The sequence below is a fragment of the Pelobates fuscus genome, chromosome 3, assembly GCF_036172605.1.
Source record: "Pelobates fuscus isolate aPelFus1 chromosome 3, aPelFus1.pri, whole genome shotgun sequence".
NCBI classification, from domain to species: Eukaryota; Metazoa; Chordata; class Amphibia; order Anura; family Pelobatidae; genus Pelobates; species Pelobates fuscus.
This window is the reverse complement of record NC_086319.1, coordinates 234,297,756-234,320,132: the sequence shown is the minus strand read 5'-3', so window position 1 is coordinate 234,320,132 and position 22,377 is coordinate 234,297,756. Positions and strand designations below refer to the sequence as shown.

Here is a 22,377-nt window from a genome sequence, read left to right as displayed (position 1 = left end):
TAGCCATACATGTATAGTCTAACCACTAACTACATAACGACCACATAGCCATACATGTATAGTCTAACTACTAACTACATAACGACCACATAGCCATACATGTATAGTCTAACCACTAACTACTTAACGACCACATAGCCATACATGTATAGTCTAACTACTAACTACATAACGACCACATAGCCATACATGTATAGTCTAACTACTAACTACATAACGACCACATAGCCATACATGTATAGTCTAACCACTAACTACTTAACGACCACATAGCCATACATGTATAGTCTAACTACTAACTACATAACGACCACATAGCCATACATGTATAGTCTAACTACTAACTACATAACGACCACATAGCCATACATGTATAGTCTAACTACTAACTACATAACGACCACATAGCCATACATGTATAGTCTAACTACTAACTACGTAACGACCACATAGCCATACATGTATAGTCTAACTACTAACTACATAACGACCACATAGCCATACATGTATAGTCTAACTACTAACTACGTAACAACCACATAGCCATACATGTATAGTCTAACTACTAACTACATAACGACCACATAGCCATACATGTATAGTCTAACCACTAACTACTTAACGACCACATAGCCATACATGTATAGTCTAACTACTAACTACATAACGACCACATAGCCATACATGTATAGTCTAACTACTAACTACTTAACGACCACATAGCCATACATGTATAGTCTAACTACTAACTACTTAACGACCACATAGCCATACATGTATAGTCTAACCACTAACTACTTAACGACCACATAGCCATACATGTATAGTCTAACTACTAACTACATAACGACCACATAGCCATACATGTATAGTCTAACTACTAACTACATAACGACCACATAGCCATACATGTATAGTCTAACTACTAACTACATAACGACCACATAGCCATACATGTATAGTCTAACTACTAACTACTTAACGACCACATAGCCATACATGTATAGTCTAACTACTAACTACTTAACGACCACATAGCCATACATGTATAGTCTAACCACTAACTACATAACGACCACATAGCCATACATGTATAGTCTAACTACTAACTACTTAACGACCACATAGCCATACATGTATAGTCTAACCACTAACTACTTAACGACCACATAGCCATACATGTATAGTCTAACCACTAACTACATAACGACCACATAGCCATACATGTATAGTCTAACTACTAACTACATAACGACCACATAGCCATACATGTATAGTCTAACTACTAACTACGTAACGACCACATAGCCATACATGTATAGTCTAACCACTAACTACTTAACGACCACATAGCCATACATGTATAGTCTAACTACTAACTACATAACGACCACATAGCCATACATGTATAGTCTAACCACTAACTACTTAACGACCACATAGCCATACATGTATAGTCTAACTACTAACTACATAACGACCACATAGCCATACATGTATAGTCTAACCACTAACTACTTAACGACCACATAGCCATACATGTATAGTCTAACTACTAACTACATAACGACCACATAGCCATACATGTATAGTCTAACTACTAACTACATAACGACCACATAGCCATACATGTATAGTCTAACTACTAACTACATAACGACCACATAGCCATACATGTATAGTCTAACTACTAACTACGTAACGACCACATAGCCATACATGTATAGTCTAACCACTAACTACTTAACGACCACATAGCCATACATGTATAGTCTAACTACTAACTACATAACGACCACATAGCCATACATGTATAGTCTAACCACTAACTACTTAACGACCACATAGCCATACATGTATAGTCTAACTACTAACTACATAACGACCACATAGCCATACATGTATAGTCTAACTACTAACTACGTAACGACCACATAGCCATACATGTATAGTCTAACTACTAACTACATAACGACCACATAGCCATACATGTATAGTCTAACCACTAACTACTTAACGACCACATAGCCATACATGTATAGTCTAACTACTAACTACATAACGACCACATAGCCATATATGTATAGTCTAACTACTAACTACATAACGACCACATAGCCATACATGTATAGTCTAACTACTAACTACATAACGACCACATAGCCATACATGTATAGTCTAACTACTAACTACGTAACGACCACATAGCCATACATGTATAGTCTAACTACTAACTACGTAACAACCACATAGCCATACATGTATAGTCTAACCACTACCTACTTAACGACCACATAGCCATACATGTATAGTCTAACTACTCTACATCAATTCCACTCAAGTACTCCAAGCGTGTCATCTCTCGTAAAAATTAAATGTGCTGATTACTATGCCATGATATTGTATGCCGCTGAATAGCTTGTATTTGCTGTCATGGCGCTACAAGCTTGTCTGTAAACGTATGCACAAGAAAAATAAAGAATTAAAAAAAAAAAACTTTCAAAGGACTAGTAATTTTTATTTTTTCTTCTTTTTTTCCTTTTTATTTTTTTTTTACCTTTTTCCTGTTTTCATTTTTCTCATTTTCTAATTTTTTGCAATTTTGTACATATTTATTTGTGCATTTTCAAATGAGAATCACCAAGGAATGGATCCATCTGAACATTTGTTAACTTATACACAGTATATACGTTGTATCTAATTAATGTATATAATTGTACATAGCCTAGGATGTATATATATATATGAGCATTTTGTACCATAGATGAATTATCAAGGAGTTTATTATTTATTTCTATCTGTGTACCATACATGTAGTGACCAATATATGAGTGATTTATCAAATTTTGTTGAACCAGTAAATTATGAAGGAGATCATCAGAACACAATAGTGTTCATATGTTGTTGATGAATTAATTTAGACAACTAGTGTAAAATAAATAAATTTCACTTTTTTTGCATATCAAATAGAGACTCTCTTAATTTTTCTCATGCATACGATTATGCATATGAGTGCGGTATTTAATTGTCGTTTTTGATACTGGATAATATATGTTATTAAATCCATGTCTCAGTATGCAATACATATATAGGTTAATGCATATATTTATAGCTCTGTATGTTAACAATTCATGTCACATCACGGACAATGCTTGTGGATCTGTTTATTTTTATGTGGGCTACTGGCCCAATTTTCTGGATAATATGTAAAACTTGGTTTATGGCCAGAGACCTGTGCTGTTCTTACACACTAGGAACTTTTATGTTTTATGTTAGAGCTTACTCCTACTATACTCTCTGTGCAATTATTTTGAGTATGTAGATGGCCATGCTTTAAGGGACACTATAGTTACTAGAACAACTACATCTTATTGTATTTTTTCTGGTGAGCATAATCACTCCCTTCAGGCATTTTGCAGTAAAAACTGTGTATTCAGAGAAAAGGCAGTGTTTACATTACAGCCTAGTGATAACTCCATTGTCGACTCCTCAGATGGCTGCTAGAGGTGCTGCCTGGGTAAGTGCTGCACAGTGAGCAGCACTGCCATTAAGTGTCTCCACCCTCTGCATGGAGACACTGAACTTTCCTCAAAAAGATTAATTGATTCAATATATCTCTATGAGGAGATGCTGATTGACCAGGGTTGTGTTTGGTTTCTGCTGGCTCTGCCTCTGATCTGCCTCCTTGACAGTCTCAGTCAATCCAATGCTTTCCAATGGGAAAGCATTGTGATTGGCTGAAAGAACCACTTCTGATGATGTCAGCCAACGAGGCAAATCAGGGACAGATCCAGCAGCAGTAGACTGAAACAAAGGTAAGATTTTATATTTGAGGGGGCAGGAGGACTAGATGGTGGGTTTAACACGATAGGGTCAGAAATACATGTTAGCATTCATGTGGTACCTTTGTCATTTTAAAAAACGACAAAGGTACCACAAAAAGAAGTCATAAGATAAAATAATCACTTAAAATAGAAAAAGAATGCTATTACGAAAATATATATGCCTCTTTAAACTCTAAAGTTTGTTAAGTAATGCTAGCTATTTAGATTTTTAGGAACAGTAACTATTAACCGCAATGCCCTGAAAGATTCAGGAGTGCATTGATGCACTGGAAGCACGGTCTAGATTTCCTAGACAGAAAAAAAAATCAATTGAGCTGCACAAAGCGAGCAAAGCTTTTATAAGAAATGGGTGAGGAAAGAATTAATAACAAAAAAGTCTCCTTGAGAAACAAACACTCAGCACACACGGCTCTCCTCCACACTGGCAGATCTGTCCTTGAAATTAACAAATCAGATCAGCTTAGCTATAAAGCATTGTGACATCTCTCATTGTACTAGACCAAAATGCCACAGGCATGGAAAGCGGATTCACTATATATTCTGAGATCATCAAATAAACTTTATTATCCAGGGCGATCAGTTAGGCTTAATTCAATCCTTCTTATTTCCCAGCCCATTTCTTTAAATTATGTTTTCTACTCTTTGTGACTTTTCTAGGACAGCTGTATTGATTTTTTCTTCTTCTTTTTTTTTTTATGATGCTTCAACATAAAAAAATATTAAGTAATCGTAAGGGTTTAATAAAAGAGGTACTTCAACTTAATATATATTCCCTTAATTGTAAAAACTCGTAAAGTCAATCATATCTCTCAGAATGTCCAAATAAATTATGGTCTTTCTTGGATCAAACTCTGCATGATAATATTATCATCACTAGCAGTTATGTAGCTCCAACTTTTTCTTAAGTGCTTTACAATATTATAAAAGGGGAAATTTATAGGAACACTACAGGCACTATAACAGCTTCACTGGTATGAAATAGTTATGGTGTCACTAGGTCATTGGTGCCAGTTTACCTTAGGGGTTAAACCATTCATGAAAGTCTAGTTTAGAAACTTACCGTATTTATTCGAGTATAACGCGCATTTTTTTAAACCGATTTTTAATTTAAAATTAAGGGTGCGCGTTATACTCGAATAAATATACCTTCCAGGACCGCCGGGCTCATTACAAGCCCGGCGGTCCTGGGGGGGTGGGCAGCAAGCGTTTACTCACCTCCGTGCAGCTCCTCCAGCTTCCCAGTGTAAATCTCGCGAGACCCGCGGCCAGCTCTGACGCTCTGACGTCGTCAGAGCTGGCCGCGGGTCTCGCGAGATTTACACTGGGAAGCTGGAGGAGCTGCACGGAGGTGAGTAAACGCTTGCTGCCCACCCCCCCAGGACCGGCGGGCTTGTAATGAGCCCGGCGGTCGGTATTATTTATTCGAGTATAACAAGCACCCTAATTTTAGATTAAAAATCGGTATAAAATTTTATACCGATTTTTAATCGAAAATTAGGGGTGCGCGTTATACACGTGTGCGCGTTATACTCGAATAAATACGGTAGATTTCTCAAGTTGTTTTGTGAATGGTGAGTTACTGATTGGCTAAGAACGTCAGCTGATGCTATCAGCCAATCACTGGAGCCCCTGTCCACGGTAGTCCAAAGCTTCCTGTTTGAAGAATCTCAGAGAAGGGGAAGGACAGAGGCAGAGCTACACGGTGCAGAGGAACAGGCGTTGGGGTTAAACCGTTCATGAATGGTTTAACTACTAAAGGTAAGCTGGTGCCAGGGACCAGTTGACACCATAACAACTTCATTCCAATTAAAACATTATTTTAACAGTTTATCCTAAAAATAGTTAATAATTTAGTAAGCTTATCCAACAATATTAAATGGATGCCTTAATCACAGATCACATGTGTACCTACACTTAAAGGGACACTGTAGGCACCCAGACCTCTTCAGCTCATTGAAGTGGTCTAGGTGCAATGTCCCATGTTCCTTAAGCCTACAGTGGTAATATTGCAGTAATTACCTGCTAGGGTTAACTCCTCCTGTATACCAGACAGCCACTAGAGGGACGTCCTGGTGCTTAGAGGACTTTGGGTCACCTAAATGATGTTGCACATCCTCACGCTATGCATGAATACTTCCAGCGTCACCGTAATCCCCATAAGCAAGCATTACTGGATGTTTTCCTATAGGGAAATCCTAATGCGAGCATTGCTTTTGGGGCACACTACGTCTCCCCCGCATGGGCGGAGCCTGACCCAGTGCCGAGGGACATCAGCACTGGATTCAGGTAAGTGACGGAAGGGTGGGTGCGAGGGAGGGGGGCACTGTAGGAAATGATAGTGCCAGGAAAGCGGTTTTCATGGCACTATAGAATCTCTTTAAAATCACAGTGTACTCTTTGTTATTTGTTATGTGAGTTGTTTTTTTTGTATTTAGCTCCCTGTGTGTTTTCCAGCTAGAGGGACTTTTCTTTATCAGTATTTGAGTTTCTCTGCATTGCCAGTATATCCATGACATTAAATGGAGTTTTCTATTCTTCAAAGTTCATCCTCATAATTAAATATACTTGTATAGCACTAGAACCTTAAAAACCTGAACTACCTGCTGCCTTCTTTTTTCATTGGGATCACCCGGGAGAATGTGATAGATGTTCCCTATAGCTGCTGTAGTACAGAAAAGTGGCAAATAAGGAGCAGGGAAGAGCTATGTTAGACAGAAACCTGGAAACCCCTTTAGCAAACACTTGAAGTGATAAAGGGGCAAACACATTGTGTGCATAGAACCCTCCCTACCTTGCTACACTACTGAGAAACTGAATATTATTTAAAAGTTATATGAAACAGTTTGTTTTACTTCCCCCTTAATTGAGGTGATTTCTGGATATCACCTCTCAGCTGTATATGTGGGCATAAATTCAGCTCCAGCTCCTTGCTATAATATCCCAGAATGTGGCACACATTTAATGACAGAACAAGCCCTTAACAATCGAAAATATATGGCCAGCCACTACGACAAGGTCTTGCTACTTCGTGGAATTCATTACTATTCCATGCAATATAGAATGGTGGAATGCAACTGACGTTTACAGTATATAATTTACTTTTATTTTATTCACTTGTAGCTACTCATCTAAAATATGCCTACCAAGAATATCCAACAAACCAATTATCCTCATATCCATTACATTTACAAACTTTATTTTTCTTTTTTTTAGCACATCTGTTGAAATGGAGCATTTTTTCAATTATTTTTTTCAATGCAGCATTGTAGTCGTCCCCTCCCAAGTATTCAGTAGGAGTGGAAAGAATATATACATTTTCATACATTTATTCTATATATTGAAAAGATGACTAAAAGAAAATCCTGACTTTGTTATTTTAAAAAGCAACCTCACAGCAATAACTACCATATAGCTGTATGAGTTTGTCTCAGACAGCCACGAACAATTCTTTGTAAACAGTAAGGAAATGCCACAATATCACACTGACTGGAAGCAATCCCACAAAAACCTTTTTTAATTGAGTAATATTATTAACACATGTTTTTATAAAGCTGATCTTAAATCTGAACAGCATATTTACTAGTGTAATATATCACTTCTAAGTGGATATTGCTCACTTTAGATTTGACATGTTGGGCATTCAACTATATCTAGGAAAAAGCTAATATTTAGGCTTCTGAGAACTAGAGGGATCCAGAATGTACATTGTAATTTCGTGAAAGCTAAAATTACCATCTCAATAGTTTTAAGGAGAGAGGTTTTCCATTGTGCTAAACACAAAAACATATATATTTAATTATTTTAATTTTACTATTTGGTAACTCCACATCAATCATCCCAGGGGCAGTATTTCCTAAGCTCCATACTGCTAAAGCAACGTCTCTAATATAACATGTATCCATAGAAACTATTAGAATTTTAATATTTCCTCTAGTATATTCTTGTCTAGTTTAAATTTGTTAGGAATTATACGGCACAGTTATGTTTTAGCCTGCCAATAATGTCTCCTATTCATTGTGCTAACCAGCTGCCTGATAAACGTGAAGATATGCAGATGATAATATATAATAATAATAATATATAATATATAATAAAGGTTATTAATTGCATATCTGTTTTTAGGAGAAGGACAAAAACAAACTTCAAGTATCGTCCTTGTATGTCTGCTGCTTAACCTGATCTGCTGGTCCATGATGTGCAGTAAATTATTGCTTTACTATATCTATATACACAACACAATCACACATACAGAATATTTGTTAAGACTATTCCCTCTATGCATTTTGAGCCTTAAACATTAAATCCAGGTTAGAAGCAGGAGAAGCAGCTGATAATATTTGAAGTTTGCAATAGTCCATCTGTCCGTTAGGCAACAGCTTTACAGGACCTCGTTGGAATGAAGTTCCAAATCCAGATATCGTAGTGATATCCATATATAATTGTACAGCGCTGCGGAATCTGTGTGCGCTTTATAAATAGCAGTAATAAATAAATAAAAATATCAATGAGCCACAACCAAGCATAGTAAAATGAGCCGCAAATATGTGAAACAACAAACAGGTGTTTGGGTGCTTCATAGTGTAGTAAAGTAGCCAATTCTGAAACAAGTAATTCTGAACTTAATCTGAAAGGGATGGTGACAGTGCATGAGTCTTGGAGTAGAGAGAGAAGAACAAAAATGAAGGGAGGAGGAATCAGACCTTGATGAGATAAAAGAAGGGGAACAGCACAGAATAAAGCATATGATAGGACAGAAAATATAAAGTACACAAATAGAAAATAAGAAGATAGGTCAATAGTTTCAAACCAGCCAGAGTGGTGAAGAGTCATATCTAATGTGAATAACATATTGCAGAGAATGGGTTTAAAGATGGTAAATTGATTAAAGGACCACTCTAGTGCCAGGAAAACATACTTGTTTTCCTGGCACTAGAGTGCCCTGAGGGTGCCCCCACCCTAAGGGTCCCCCTCCCGCCCGGCTCTGGAAAGGTGAAAAGGGTACTTACCTTTTTCCAGCGCTGGGCGGGAGATCTCTGCCTCCGATCCTCCTCCGTTCCGCCCCGTCGGCTGAATGCGCACGCGCGGCAAGAGCTGCGCGCGCATTCAGCCGGTCGCATAGGAAAGCATTTACAATGCTTTCCTATGGACGCTTGCGTGCTCTCACTGTGATTTTCACAGTGAGAATCACGCAAGCGCCTCTAGCGGCTGTCAATGAGACACCCACTAGAGGATTTGGGGGAAGGCTTAACCCATTAATAAACATAGCAGTTTCTCTGAAACTGCTATGTTTATAAAAAAAATGGGTTAACCCTAGCTGGACCTGGCACCCAGACCACTTCATTAAGCTGAAGTGGTCTGGGTGCCTAGAGTGGTCCTTTAATGACTATTTCTTAAATAATTAATCCCAGATTGAGATTATGGTAAATAAAGCTAAGGGGAGGGACTATCATCCCTTTTATGCGATAACAATATGTCTTTAATATCTAAAATACCAATATATAAAATAATGTGATATCAATTATTTAATAATTATCACAATTAAGTGAAATTTCAAAACAAGACTGCTTTATAATTTATGTACGCTCAAATCTTTAACAATTTGATAACTGAGATGCACCTTAAATTGTGTAGACACAATGCTCCCTATTAAAAATCTATAGAAAACATCTTAAGCACCATGTGTAAAAGTAACTATTAACACACACTTCCTAGAATTCAAAAGTGCCCATTCATCGGAGGTCAGTATTCCTACAGTACATCTAAGCATTTCCTGCACACCCAACACATGCATGGATTCGGAATGTCCTTCTACTGATGTCTGATTTCCTCCCCTTCAGACAGGGCATCTTAGGAAACACATTTTTACAGATCTTAACCATTTATGACCAGTGTATTCAAATCCTTGGATAGTTCTATCCTTTCCTTTATAAGTGAAGGTGAAATCTATTGCTTTCTAACTCTTTTTACTCCAGCAATACACAAGATATTTATACCCATGATTCTTTTTTTTTTTCATTTGTAAACTGCTGGGTTCATCTCTGAAAACACTTTTCCCAAAAAAATTATGGCTAATGTTGATCTTAAAACTAAGTTTGCAGCACTCAATTAGTAATAACTTTAATATAAAGCATACAAATATTGTTGCGATTCCATCATGTGTTCACAATAGAACTTAAAAACAGTATCATATAAATAAGTATATTTTAATTACCTGCACTAGAAGCTCCAGCTTCCTATCATCCAGGAGATGAACCTGGCATCGCCGCCCCTCCGTCATCTGGAAAATAAATATTTGTAGATTATTGGTATTGTTTTGTGAATAGCAAATATTGTATCTTTAGAACAATGATCAAAAATATGATACCATCTGGTTTTACTCCCACACAACCAATGCCATACTCCAATGCCATGTTGACACCTTAGATAGCAATGCCAGAAAATTATTGATGAATTATTGTTGAAGATGGCAACCATATTAAATTTCAGTACAGTCTCTTAATAACATAACATTGGAGTTTTGTGAATTTTAACCCCTTAAGGACCGGACTGTTTTTGCGATGTTGTACATTTGCGACCAGGCATCTTTTTGACACTTTTGTGGTGTTTGTGTTTAGCTGTAGTTTTCCGCTCTCTCATTTACTGTTCCCATACAAATTATATATTGATTTTTTCAGGACAAAAGGGTCTTTCTTTACATACAATTATTTATATAATCTCATGTAATCTAATTTAAAAAAAAATGAAAAAATATGATGAAAAATTTAAAAAAATACATGTTTTTTGACTTTTATGTGAAAAATCTTTTACTCATCTACAAAAGCGAATGAAAAAAACTGCTAAATAGATTCAAAATGTTGTCCTGAGTTTAAAAATACCCAGTGTTTACATGCCTTTTGCTATTTTTTTGCATGTTATAGGGCTATAAGTACAAGTAGGATATTGCGGTTTCAAAACATAATCAATAGTGACATTGTAACACTATTATCTGTCATAAATCTCTGAATACCACCCCACATGTACATATTTTTTTTAAAGTAGACAACCCAAGGTATTCAATATGGGGTATGTCCAGACTTTTTTAGTAGCCACTTAGTCGCAAACACTGGCCAAAGTTAGCGTTCATATTTGTTTGTGTGTGAAAAAAGTAAAAAACTAAATTGAACGCTAATTTTGGCCAGTGTTTGTGACTAAGTGGCTACTAAAAAAGACTGGTCATACACCATTTTCAATACATTGGGTTGTCTTCTTTTGAAAATGGTATGCCATCATGGGGGTAATTCTCATTCCTCGGCTACCATAAGCTCTCAAAGGCAACGTAACCAACCTGGCCATTTTCAATGTAAAAATATTTGACCCATATATTTGACCCTGTAACTTTCAAAAACGCTATAAAACCTGTACAGGGTACTGTTATACTCAGGAGACTTTGCTGAACACAAATATTAGTGTTTCAAAACTTGAAAATGTATCACAACAATTATATCATCAGTAAAAGTGCTGCTGGTGTGTGAAAATTTTTAAAAAGTCACTTTCACTGACAATATCATCGATGTGATATGATTTACTATTTTGAATCACTAATATTTGTGTTCAGCGAAGTCTCCCGAGTAAAACAGTACCCCCCATGTACAGGTTTTAGGGTGTCGTAGAACGTTACAGGGTAAAATACAGTGCTAACAAATTAAATTCTCTGGACTTTCGACCTGGGTTGGCAGGCAGGTCCCTTAAATTGCAATCAATAAAATTACTTAATTATGTAAAAATATTACATAAATACACATGTAGAATTTAAATATATATGCATATTTATATATTTGAAGTCTACGTGTATATTTATATAATTATTAATGTAATTTTGTATATGGACATATGTATATTTCGTATTCTTTTTATTTATTTATATATACATAGATATATATATACAATTTCATTCTAAGTGTATTTTGATATAAATATATATATATATATATATATTAATATCAAAATACAGTTAGAATAAAATTTCATATAGAAAAATATTTTTTTTTAAATTTTTATTATTATTTTTATATTTTTTTATTTAATTTAAATTACTTATTATTTGTATTTTATAATAATATATATATACAATATATATAGTTATTATATATATTATATATATATATATACGTGTGTAATTTAATTATAAGTGTATTTTTATATTAATATATGTACATATTAATATAAAAATACACTTAGTATGACATTATATATATGATATATAGACGTATATTATATATATAATATACGTCTATATATCATATATATATACACATATATAATTATTATTATTTTTTATTAACTTTAACTTTAATTTTTTTTAGGATTTTACACTGGCAGGGAGACTGCCTGTCAGCACAGACAGTCCCCCTGCAAGCAGACACATGGACACCTATTGTGACCATGTGGTCGCCCTGTTGGGCGATCACATGGCCACAGGGGTCCTAATCCGCCATGGGGAGACTGTCTGGGCTGCAGGCAGTCTCCCCACAACGGGAGCAACGCCGATCGCCGCCGGGGGAACGACGGCGATCGGGTAAGTACATTGGACCGTTAGGTCGGTTCAGGACCGTCACCGGTCGGGAACGCAAAAATGCCGTTGACGGTCCTGAACCGTCCTCGGTCCTTAAGGGGTTAAAAAGATAATTTTATATTCAACATAAATAAAAATAACATACTTAATAACCAATTAACACAAAAACAAAAAAGATTTCAAGAAAGTGTCACGTGACAGCAGTATATTTAAAAAAAAAAACAACAGAAGGGTTAAAAGGAAATCCTCTAAGATATTTCTAAACGGTGTGTGAATCAAACCATGTCAGAAAGTTAGCTAATGAAAAAGAAATCTGTGAAAACTATTTTAGAAAGTGTTTCTTTGTACTCTACCAAACGGCCGCAGTAAGTGGCTATCAAAACAACCAGTCACACAATGCCTAGAAAAATAATACATAATGACATTATTCCTTTTCTTTAGTTTGCAATGCTTTCCTTTGATGTAAGGGTTATAACTATTAACAGTGAAATAATTATTCCCTTGGAGGACATGGGAGTTCACAAGCTGTAATATATCCCCTTGTAAAACTTTTGTTCTACAAAATATGTTGATGCTATACAAAACGTCAGTAATAATGGTAATCCTACAAATTGTAGCATTCTCTAATTAACAAATAATTATTATATCTTGCTTTGTCTATTACTGAACTTTTGAGCATTATATATCAACAATACTCTTGCTACATTGTTAAAGGTGAAGTATTACTTTATTGAAACGCATGCAATCTAACACATAGAAATATAAAATTGGGACAGGGGTGGGCAAGCCTTTAGGGGGTAGGTCAATGACAGAACCCGAGTCACTGGCACCACCCAAAACATGCAAACCCACTTGAAAAGGGAAGCAGGCCCCATCAGAAAATGGGGCATGTCAGCCAGGCATCAAGGGATGCCAAGCTGTGTGTCAATCATGCTGGCCAAACGCACCAAAGGCTGAACGTGCACAGAGTCAGGGCTTGAGTCCTGCAGGAACGCATGGAAACTGCGTTCCTGCACTTTTTTCACAGCAGGAACACAGTTCCTGTTGCTCCTGCAGGCACTCAGGATGTCCCCCGTGTTCCCCCTGTGATGGGGGAGCCCAAGAGGTGGCCTGACGGCCACCGGATGGACCCCCCCCAGCGGGCGCCTGCCTACCGGTCAGACACGACGAGGGAGCTGTGTTCTCTCTGATCTTCTCCCTCGCGTGCCGTTTGCTGATGCCGGGAGCCAGAATATGATGTTATATTCCGGCTCCTGGCATCAGTAGACAGCCCGCGTGGCAAGAGGGATAAGATCAGAGAGAACACGTTTGACTGGTAGACAGGCGCCCGCCTCACTGAAGCCCCACTGGACCCTAGGGACAGGTCCATGCCAGCTCTCCAGGTAGGGAGGCTGGGTGGACTTTTTAAAATTTTAAAAAATATGAATAATATGTGTGTTTCTGTGTGTGTATCTGAGTATGTGTGTGTCAGAGTATGTTTGTGTGTCTGTCTGTGAGTGTATATGTGTGTCTGTGAGTGTGTGTGTCTTTGCGTGTATCTGTGTTTGTGTGTGTATGAATGTATGTGTGTGTATCTGTGTGTGTGTTTGTGTGTGTGTATGAGTGTGTGTGTGTCTGTGAATGTGTATGTGTGCACCTGTCAGTGTGTGTGTGCACGCGTTTATATATATGCAAACAAGTGTATTTTTTGGGGGGGTAGGGGTGGATATTGGGTGAGTTCCCACACTTTATTCCACAGAGTGCAGTTATAGACCTGTGAGCATGGGCCTTTAGTGTATTTCAAGCATGTCTAATTATTCGCTTGTGCTCTTTCGGGGAACAGTTCCCTGCTGTCCACAATAGCAGAAAATCAGGAATAGTGTGATAGGAGCCTGACATTGTGACTGTCCTACTGAACCTGGACAACTGGGAGAAATGCTAATTATTGTATTTATTTGTCCAAACAAGCACTTTAAAAAAAATACCCCCTCCCCCTCCATCTCCCATTATATTTTAATACTGTTTTGACTAACAACCAGTTAATGAAACTGTACATGCTTTGTTTTTATTTATAGCACAAGTATGGTGCTACAGATGCCTTAATAAATAATGGTGGAAGCCATTATAACAATGTTGTTAAATCACTTAAATTTAATATAGCATTACTCTCAGGCTCTTTCACTTTTATGGGAATACACAAGCTCCCAAACATATTTAAACCCATGATTCTTTTTTTAATTTGTAAAGTGCTGGATTCATCTCTGTAAACACAGTTTCTAAAAAATGATGGCTTATAATCGCCATGAAGTGCTGGAATAAAGAGCTATTACAAATTTATCACATAACATAATTGCTCAGGGCGTAGGGAGACACTCGCTTAGCGTGCATTCTCAAGTCTTACAATATATTTTGATGTATTGTCTTCTGCCATTCAGAGAAAATATTTGAAATGTCCTCCCTTAGCGGGATTTTAGCTGGGCTTCAATTCAGCCCATTCAGCAAAACCCCTGTGATGGTAACAATATCCTCCAGGATCTGCTTTCTAATCTAAAAGGATGCAAACGAAAGCAAAAGTCTGGTATTTCCCATAGAGATGGTGAGTCATCTAGATATGTTCCTTGGGAATTGCTGTATTTGCATATATTTGTTTAATCTTATAAAAAGATGTAAAACTTAAATGAGAATCCCTACATTAATTTAATATTGTTCTGAATGTGTCATCATGGGAATCACATTGTTTTATCACTGTCTATGTCCTATACCTCCCAATATTTCAAATGGACAAAAAGGGACCCTTTTTTATTTTAGGGGTGTGAATGGGAATGTGGCTAGGGGTGGTGCTGTTTTGTGAAATGTTATGTGACTTACTAAAAACTATTTATGCAACTAAAATGTAATTTACAACAAGAGGGAGAGTACAATACATTTACTGTAATTTAAAGACACAGTACTGTGATTATTATCATTACTAGAAAAGAGGGACATTACTATAGAAATGAGGGACAGAGCGATAAGGACCCAAAACAGGCATTTTCCTCAAACTGTTAACATTATTATTATTGAAAAATGGATCAATAAAGATATTTCTAATAAATATGGACAACTGGGAAGTATGATATCGGTCAAATTGGGTTATGTCTTGTGTAGTATTATTACATTTGTACATATGAATTAACAGCAGATTTGGTTGGTTTATACTCTTTGATTTTAATAAACAAGAACATCTGTAAAACATGTTTCATTGGCGAGCTTTATGTAAAGGAAGCTATAACAATCTCCCAACACTGTAGGTGAGTGTTTCTTTTTGTATGTCCTTTTTAACTATTACAGATATTGTATATAAGGCATTAGCTCAATGACCCAATATTCATTTGTAAAATTAGCCCATTCTGCCACTGCAACATAATGTATACCGAAATGTAATATGTAAACAACTTAATTAAGCGAGTCTACCTTGCACGTGGGCAGGCAGTTCTTGGTCCAACTCGTGGGAATCCCAATAAAATGGCATGATGAACAAAATGTGTATCTCAACCTAGGTTAAGACCCCTGCTATAGATATTTGCATGTCCATTAATAACACTAAAATAGTGGACTTAAAAGTGCACTGCCATTCGCAAAATATGTAAATAACAGAAGTAAAATCTGATAAGTTTACACATATTCTATGTATTATACTGGCAAAATTGTAAGTAAATGTTTAGATTAAAAGCTACCGTATTTTTTAAAACAATCTTTATTTTTCAAAATATGGTCATATGCATAAAATTGTGTACTGTGTAAGTGATTATGTCTATAATCAGTGTCGATCCACAGAGCAAGGATGAAAACTATGTACATCAGTCCAACAGAAGAAACACAAGCTGGATGCATAAAAGAGCACATGAGTAAATAATCAGTCAATCTAGAATTAAATATTTGACCATAAAAATAAAAACGTAACGGAACAATGTGTATAAGCGAAGGACATTGTGTCAGGACTGACCAAACCCTAACAAGTAAACCCAGGTGTAAACAGGACAGAAGAACCCTAGAGTGTCCTGGATAGTGCTGGTGACAGATATAAGCCAAGGTCAGGATAACTGAATACAGGAAATGTCAAACAAGATAGGGTCAGATACCAGAAAATAAATAGCATAGAAATGCACTAGTGGGTGATCAAAAACCATGACTGGGAAACAAGGAGAACCAGGAAGTATATATACCTATACAGGGTAGTGATTGGCTACAGAGGGCTGTGATGTCACAAGCTGTACACATAATCAAAAATAACCACATAGACTGACAAAATATAAAGAGACAAATGGAAGGGAACTGTCATATATGTCAGAATGAGACATCAAGAAGCTAGGGACAAGTGGGGAATGTCTCATTTGCATCGGAATGTCTCATCACGTCCGTGATCGCACAGCACCATGATTGACAAGTTTATGGTACCTTTGCCAAGATGGCTGTTAGAAATGGCAGGTATTGGTGGTGCATTTCACTTAATACCCCATGGGCACATAATCAAACAATGAATGACACCTGTCATTTTAATGCGGGATACCAGATGTTGAAGCCATTCACATCCATTTCTGGAAGCTATTTTTGTAGTTTTTCTGGTGGAGTATGCAGCAAGCCACAAATATTCAAATAAACTGGCTCCACACTTCTCTTTAATGAAAAAGAAGTTACAACAATCTAGTGGGAGCCAATAGCAGTTTACGTTTAATCCCAATCACTCTTTTTAATCTGCAATATATGGCAAGCTCACATTTGTATAGATATAGTATGTATCCTATAAACCCATGCTGAGTTGGGCATACAGTTTTGTCAAAGAATAAGGAGCCTAAAGATCAGTAGCAACAGACCCTACTAGTTATCTTATTGGTTATCTGCAAACAATGGATATAATGGATTTTACTGCAGGGATAGACAAATCACAGACGCCAGGACACCGTGGCGACTAGAAATTCTGTCTGAATTCTGGGATTTGTCAGCCCATACAGCAGCGAGGTAGAATGGAGCTGGCCGGCTGAGGAAGAGTGGAGCCAGCTGACTAAGGGAGAGTGGAGAAGGGACACTGAATCCAGCGAGTTGAGGAACAGTGGAGGTGGCCAGCTGAGCAAGAGTGGAGCCGAGCGGCAAGGGAACTTAAATCTTACGGCTCTTCTTGCTCAGCTCCCTCAGATGCCCTGTTGTGTTGCTGGGTGCCAGGATATACTGTCATTCTGGCCCCAGCATCACTAAGCAGCACACAAGAGGGCATAGCAAGAAGAGCTTGAGAATTTCAGCAGCCACACTGGACCCCAGGGAAAGGAACCTCTCTAGCTCTCCCAAAGGTAAAATGAATAATACATTGTGAGTGTATAAGAGAATGTGTGTATTTCTGTCTGTCAGAGTGTGTGTGTGTCTGTCTGTCTGTCAGTGAGTTTGTGTATCTTTCAGTGAGAGTCTTTTAGTGAGTGTGTCTGCCTGTCTGTCAGTATGTGTGTGTCTGAGTGTATGTGTCTGTATGTCAGTGTGCATGTCTGTCTGTCAGTGTATGTGTCTCGGTGTGTGTCTGTTTCTGTCTGTCAGTGAGTTTGTGTCTGTCAGTATATGTGTGTGTATGTCTATGAGTGTGTGTGTATATTTAGGTAACCGGCTCCCCTCCGATCACATGGGAAGGGTGTTTTTACTCACTTTTTTCGCATGCTGTGCATTATTGCCATGACTTGCTCCACCTCCATGGCCAAAATCATCAATCTTGCTGATCTCAGCAAAGCTGAGGTAATTGCACATGCACATTGCTGCTCCAATCAGTATATTGTTATAGAGATGCACTGAACCAATGCATCTCTGTGGATCTCTATGGAGATCATTCAGCTCCTCAATGCAGAGCGTGGAGATGCTGAATGTAGGTGCTGCACACTGTGCAGCACTGCACTAAGATGCACCATTAGAGTGACTGTCACTAGAGGTATTATTAGGCAGCAATGTAAACACTGCTGTTTCTTTAAAAGGGGGTGCTTAAGGACATAAAATATTAAGACCATCACCTTTCTTATAATTAATCATCCCTAAATAAGATCATGTCCTCCTACTCCACCAGAAATTGTGTTTCAGATGACAGCTTCCTACATGCGGCACACGCAAAAGCAGGTCCAAAAAACTATATGCTGATTGATTGACTTGGCACTGAAATGGAAACACGCTGTTGCAATTAATGTTACATTTTCTTTTCAAAAGAGAAAAACTAAATAATTAGCAATAATTTACAAAAAAATTACTTAAAGTTACATTGTTTTTTTACATGTTTTGCTTACTTTTTAATTAATACTTTTTTGATCTCTTTTCCTTTTTTTTTTTTAAAGGGTTACTTCAACTACCAGGACAACCTGGTAGTGATTTGAAGTGGTCATGATGCTTGCATTCTGTATGTACAGCGTTTCAGTTTAAAAAAAAAAAAAACACCACATAAAGAGTTAAAGATGCATCATTAGAAACATAGAATGTGACGGCAGATAAGAACCATTCGGCCCATCTAGTCTGCCCAGTTTTCTAAATACTTTCATTAGTCCCTGGCCTTATCTTAAAGTTAGGATAGCCTTATGCCTATCCCACGCATGCTTAAACTCCTTTACTGTGTTAACCTCTACCACTTCAGCTGGAAGGCTATTCCATGCATCCACTACCCTCTCAGTAAAGTAATACTTCCTGATATTATTTTTAAACCTTTGTCCCTCTAATTTAAGACTATGTCCTCTTGTTGTGGTAGTTTTTCTTCTTTTAAATATAGTCTCCTCCTTTACTGTGTTGATTCCCTTTATGTATTTAAATGTTTCTATCATATCCCCCCTGTCTCGTCTTTCCTCCATGCTATACATGTTAAGATCCTTTAACCTTTCCTGGTAAGTTTTATCCTGCAATCCATGAACCAGTTTAGTAGCCCTTCTTTGAACTCTCTCTAAGGTATCAATATCCTTCTGAAGATAGGGTCTCCAGTACTGTGTACAGTACTCCAAGTGAGGTCTCACCAGTGTTCTGTACAATGGCATGAGCACTTCCCTCTTTCTACTGCTAATACCTCTCCCTATACAACCAAGCATTCTGCTAGCATTTCCTGCTGCTCTATTACATTGTCTGCCTACCTTTAAGTCATCAGAAATAATCACCCCTAAATCCCTTTCCTCAGATGTTGAGGTTAGGACTCTATCAAATATTCTGTACTCTGCCCTTGGGTTTTTACGTCCAAGATGCATTATCTTGCACTTATCCACATTAAATGTCAGTTGCCACAACTCTGACCATTTTTCTAGTCTACCTAAATCATTTTCCATTTCGCTTATCCCTCCTGGAACATCAACCCTGTTACATATCTTAGTATCATCCGCAAAAAGACACACCTTACCATCAAGACCTTCTGCAATATCACTAATAAAAATATTAAAGAGAATGGGTCCAAGTACAGATCCCTGAGGTACCCCACTGGTGACAAGCCCAAGCTTCGAATATACTCCATTGACTACAACCCTCTGTTGCCTGTCACTCAGCCACTGCCTTACCCATTCAACAATATTGGAATCCAAACTCAAAGATTGTAGTTTGTTGATAAGCCTTCTATGTGCAACAGTGTCAAAAGCCTTACTGAAATCGAGGTAAGCAATGTCTACTGCACCACCCTGATCTATAATTTTAGTTACCCAATCAAAAAATCAATAAGATTAGTTTGGCATGATCTCCCTGAAGTAAACCCATGTTGTCTCTGATCTTGAAATCCATGTGTTTTTAGATGTTCAACAATCCTATCCTTTAACATGGTTTCCATCACTTTCCCCACTACTGAAGTTAGGCTTACTGGCCTATAGTTGCCCGACTCCTCCCTATTACCTTTCTTGTGAATGGGCACAACATTCGCTAACTTCCAATCTTCTGGGACTACTCCTGTTATCAATGATTGGTTAAATAAATCTGTTAATGGTTTTGCTAGTACACCACTAAGCTCTTTTAATAGCTTTGGGTGTATTCCATCAGGTCCCATTGACTTATTTGTCTTTACTTTTGACAGTTGAAATAGAACCTCTTCCTCTGTAAACTCACGTGTAATAAATGACTCATTTATCCTTTTTCTTAACTGAGGTCCCTTTCCTTCATTTTCATCTGTAAATACCGAACAAAAATATTCATTGAGGCAGTCAGCTAGACCTTTATCCTCATCTACATACCTTCCTTCTTTTGTTTTTAATCTAACTAATCCTTGTTTTACTTTTCTTTTCTCATTTATGTATCTAAAAAAGGTTTTGTCCCCCTTTTTTACTGACTGTGCTATTTTCTCTTCTGTGTGTGATTTGGAAGCTCTTATAACTTGCTTAGCCTCTTTCTGCCTAATCTTATAGGTCATTCTGTCTTCCTCACTCTGGGTTTTTTTATAATTACTAAATGCTAACTTTTTGTTTTTTACTATTTTGGCTACATCTGTGGAGTACCACAGTGGTTTCTTGAATTTTTTGCTTTTACTGACAAGCCTAATGCAATTTTCTGTTGCCTTCAGTAGTGCAACTTTTAAATAATCCCATTTCTTTTGGACTCCATTTAAATTGCTCCAGTCTGATAATGACTCCTTTACACATATTCTAATTTTGGAAAAGTCTGTTTTTCTAAAGTCTAAAACTTTTGTTTTTGTGTGGTGTGACTCAGTCACTGTTCTTATATTAAACCACACTGACTGATGATCACTGGATCCTAAACTTTCACCTACAGTAATATCTGATACCAAATCTCCATTTGTTAACACTAAATCTAGTATGGCCTCTTTACGAGTTGGCTCCTCAACGACTTGTTTTAGAGACAATCCCAGTAGGGAGTTTAGAATATGTGTGCTCCTGGCACAAGTAGCTATTTTTGTTTTCCAATTTATATCAGGAAGATTAAAGTCACCCATGATGATAACTTCCCCCTTCATTGTCATTTTAGCTATTTCTTCAACTAGTAGATTATCTAACTCTTCAATTTGTCCTGGGGGCCTATAAATCACACCTACACGAGTTACTGTGTGATTACCAAATTCTAACGTAACCCAAACTGACTCTATGTTCGCCTCACTAACCTTTATTAGGCTAGATTTTATGCTATTCTTTACATACAGGGCCACCCCTCCCCCTTTCTTGCCTTCCCTGTCTTTTCTATATAAAGAGTACCCTGGTATTGCTATGTCCCAGTCATTTTTCTCATTATACCATGTCTCAGTAACAGCGACTAAATCTACACTATCAGTTGCCATTATTGCCACAAGTTCATGGATCTTATTCCCTAAACTGCGAGCATTTGTAGACATGACTCTAAGCTTATCATTTTTTAACACACTTGCTACAGGCACCTTCTGTCCTTGTTTTGGGGGACAATTGGATTGATGTTTTATCACCCTTTTGCCCCCCCCTCCTAGTTTAAATACATCCTAGCAAAACCTCTGAACTGCTCACTGAGAACATTTGTTCCCTTTTGAGAAAGATGCAAACCATCTTTTTTGTACAGTTTATTTCCATTCCAAACAGAGCTACCATGAGCAATAAAGCCAAATCCTTGCTCCCGACACCATTCACCAAGCCACAAGTTAAAGTCCCTAATACGCATCCGCCTGTCATTCTGAGTGTTATGCACATACGCTGGTATCCTAGGTAAATCCACAGTCCGCGCTGAAAAGTAAGGCAATATCCCAATCCTCCCAATAACCGGACGAAACACAGTTTGGGAGTCAACTAACTCGCTTTATTCACAGGCTTGTATATTTATACAGTTCCCCATGCAAGGGGTTTCCTGACAGAAGTTTCAGGGGATTTCTCCCATAATACAGTGTAATTCTCCCAGGGTACATTGCTACACGAGAGGGATACTCCCACTAAAATGGACGATTAAGTGGATTATCCCCTCGTGTAGCAAAACTGACAATTCACATTAAAATCCGTTTTATAAGTTTTATACGGTACATTTAACTAACCGAACGTTCGGTAGATAGCTGGGGTCTGAGCGCATCTTTTGTGT

The 22,377-nt window shown here is 37.4% G+C and overlaps 1 protein-coding gene across 6 annotated transcripts in view; it reads right to left on the bottom strand.

Annotated features, from left to right (window-relative positions):
• The window catches only part of FRMD4A (FERM domain containing 4A), a 419,083-nt gene that overhangs the window by 186,809 nt on the left and 209,897 nt on the right, over window positions 1–22,377 (bottom strand). For all 6 annotated transcript variants that reach the window (XM_063448212.1, XM_063448207.1, XM_063448210.1 and 3 more), the window contains exon 2: window positions 10,057–10,122. In XM_063448212.1, coding sequence (XP_063304282.1) covers window positions 10,057–10,122 — 66 coding nt within the window. The remainder of the gene's footprint in view (window positions 1–10,056; window positions 10,123–22,377) is intronic.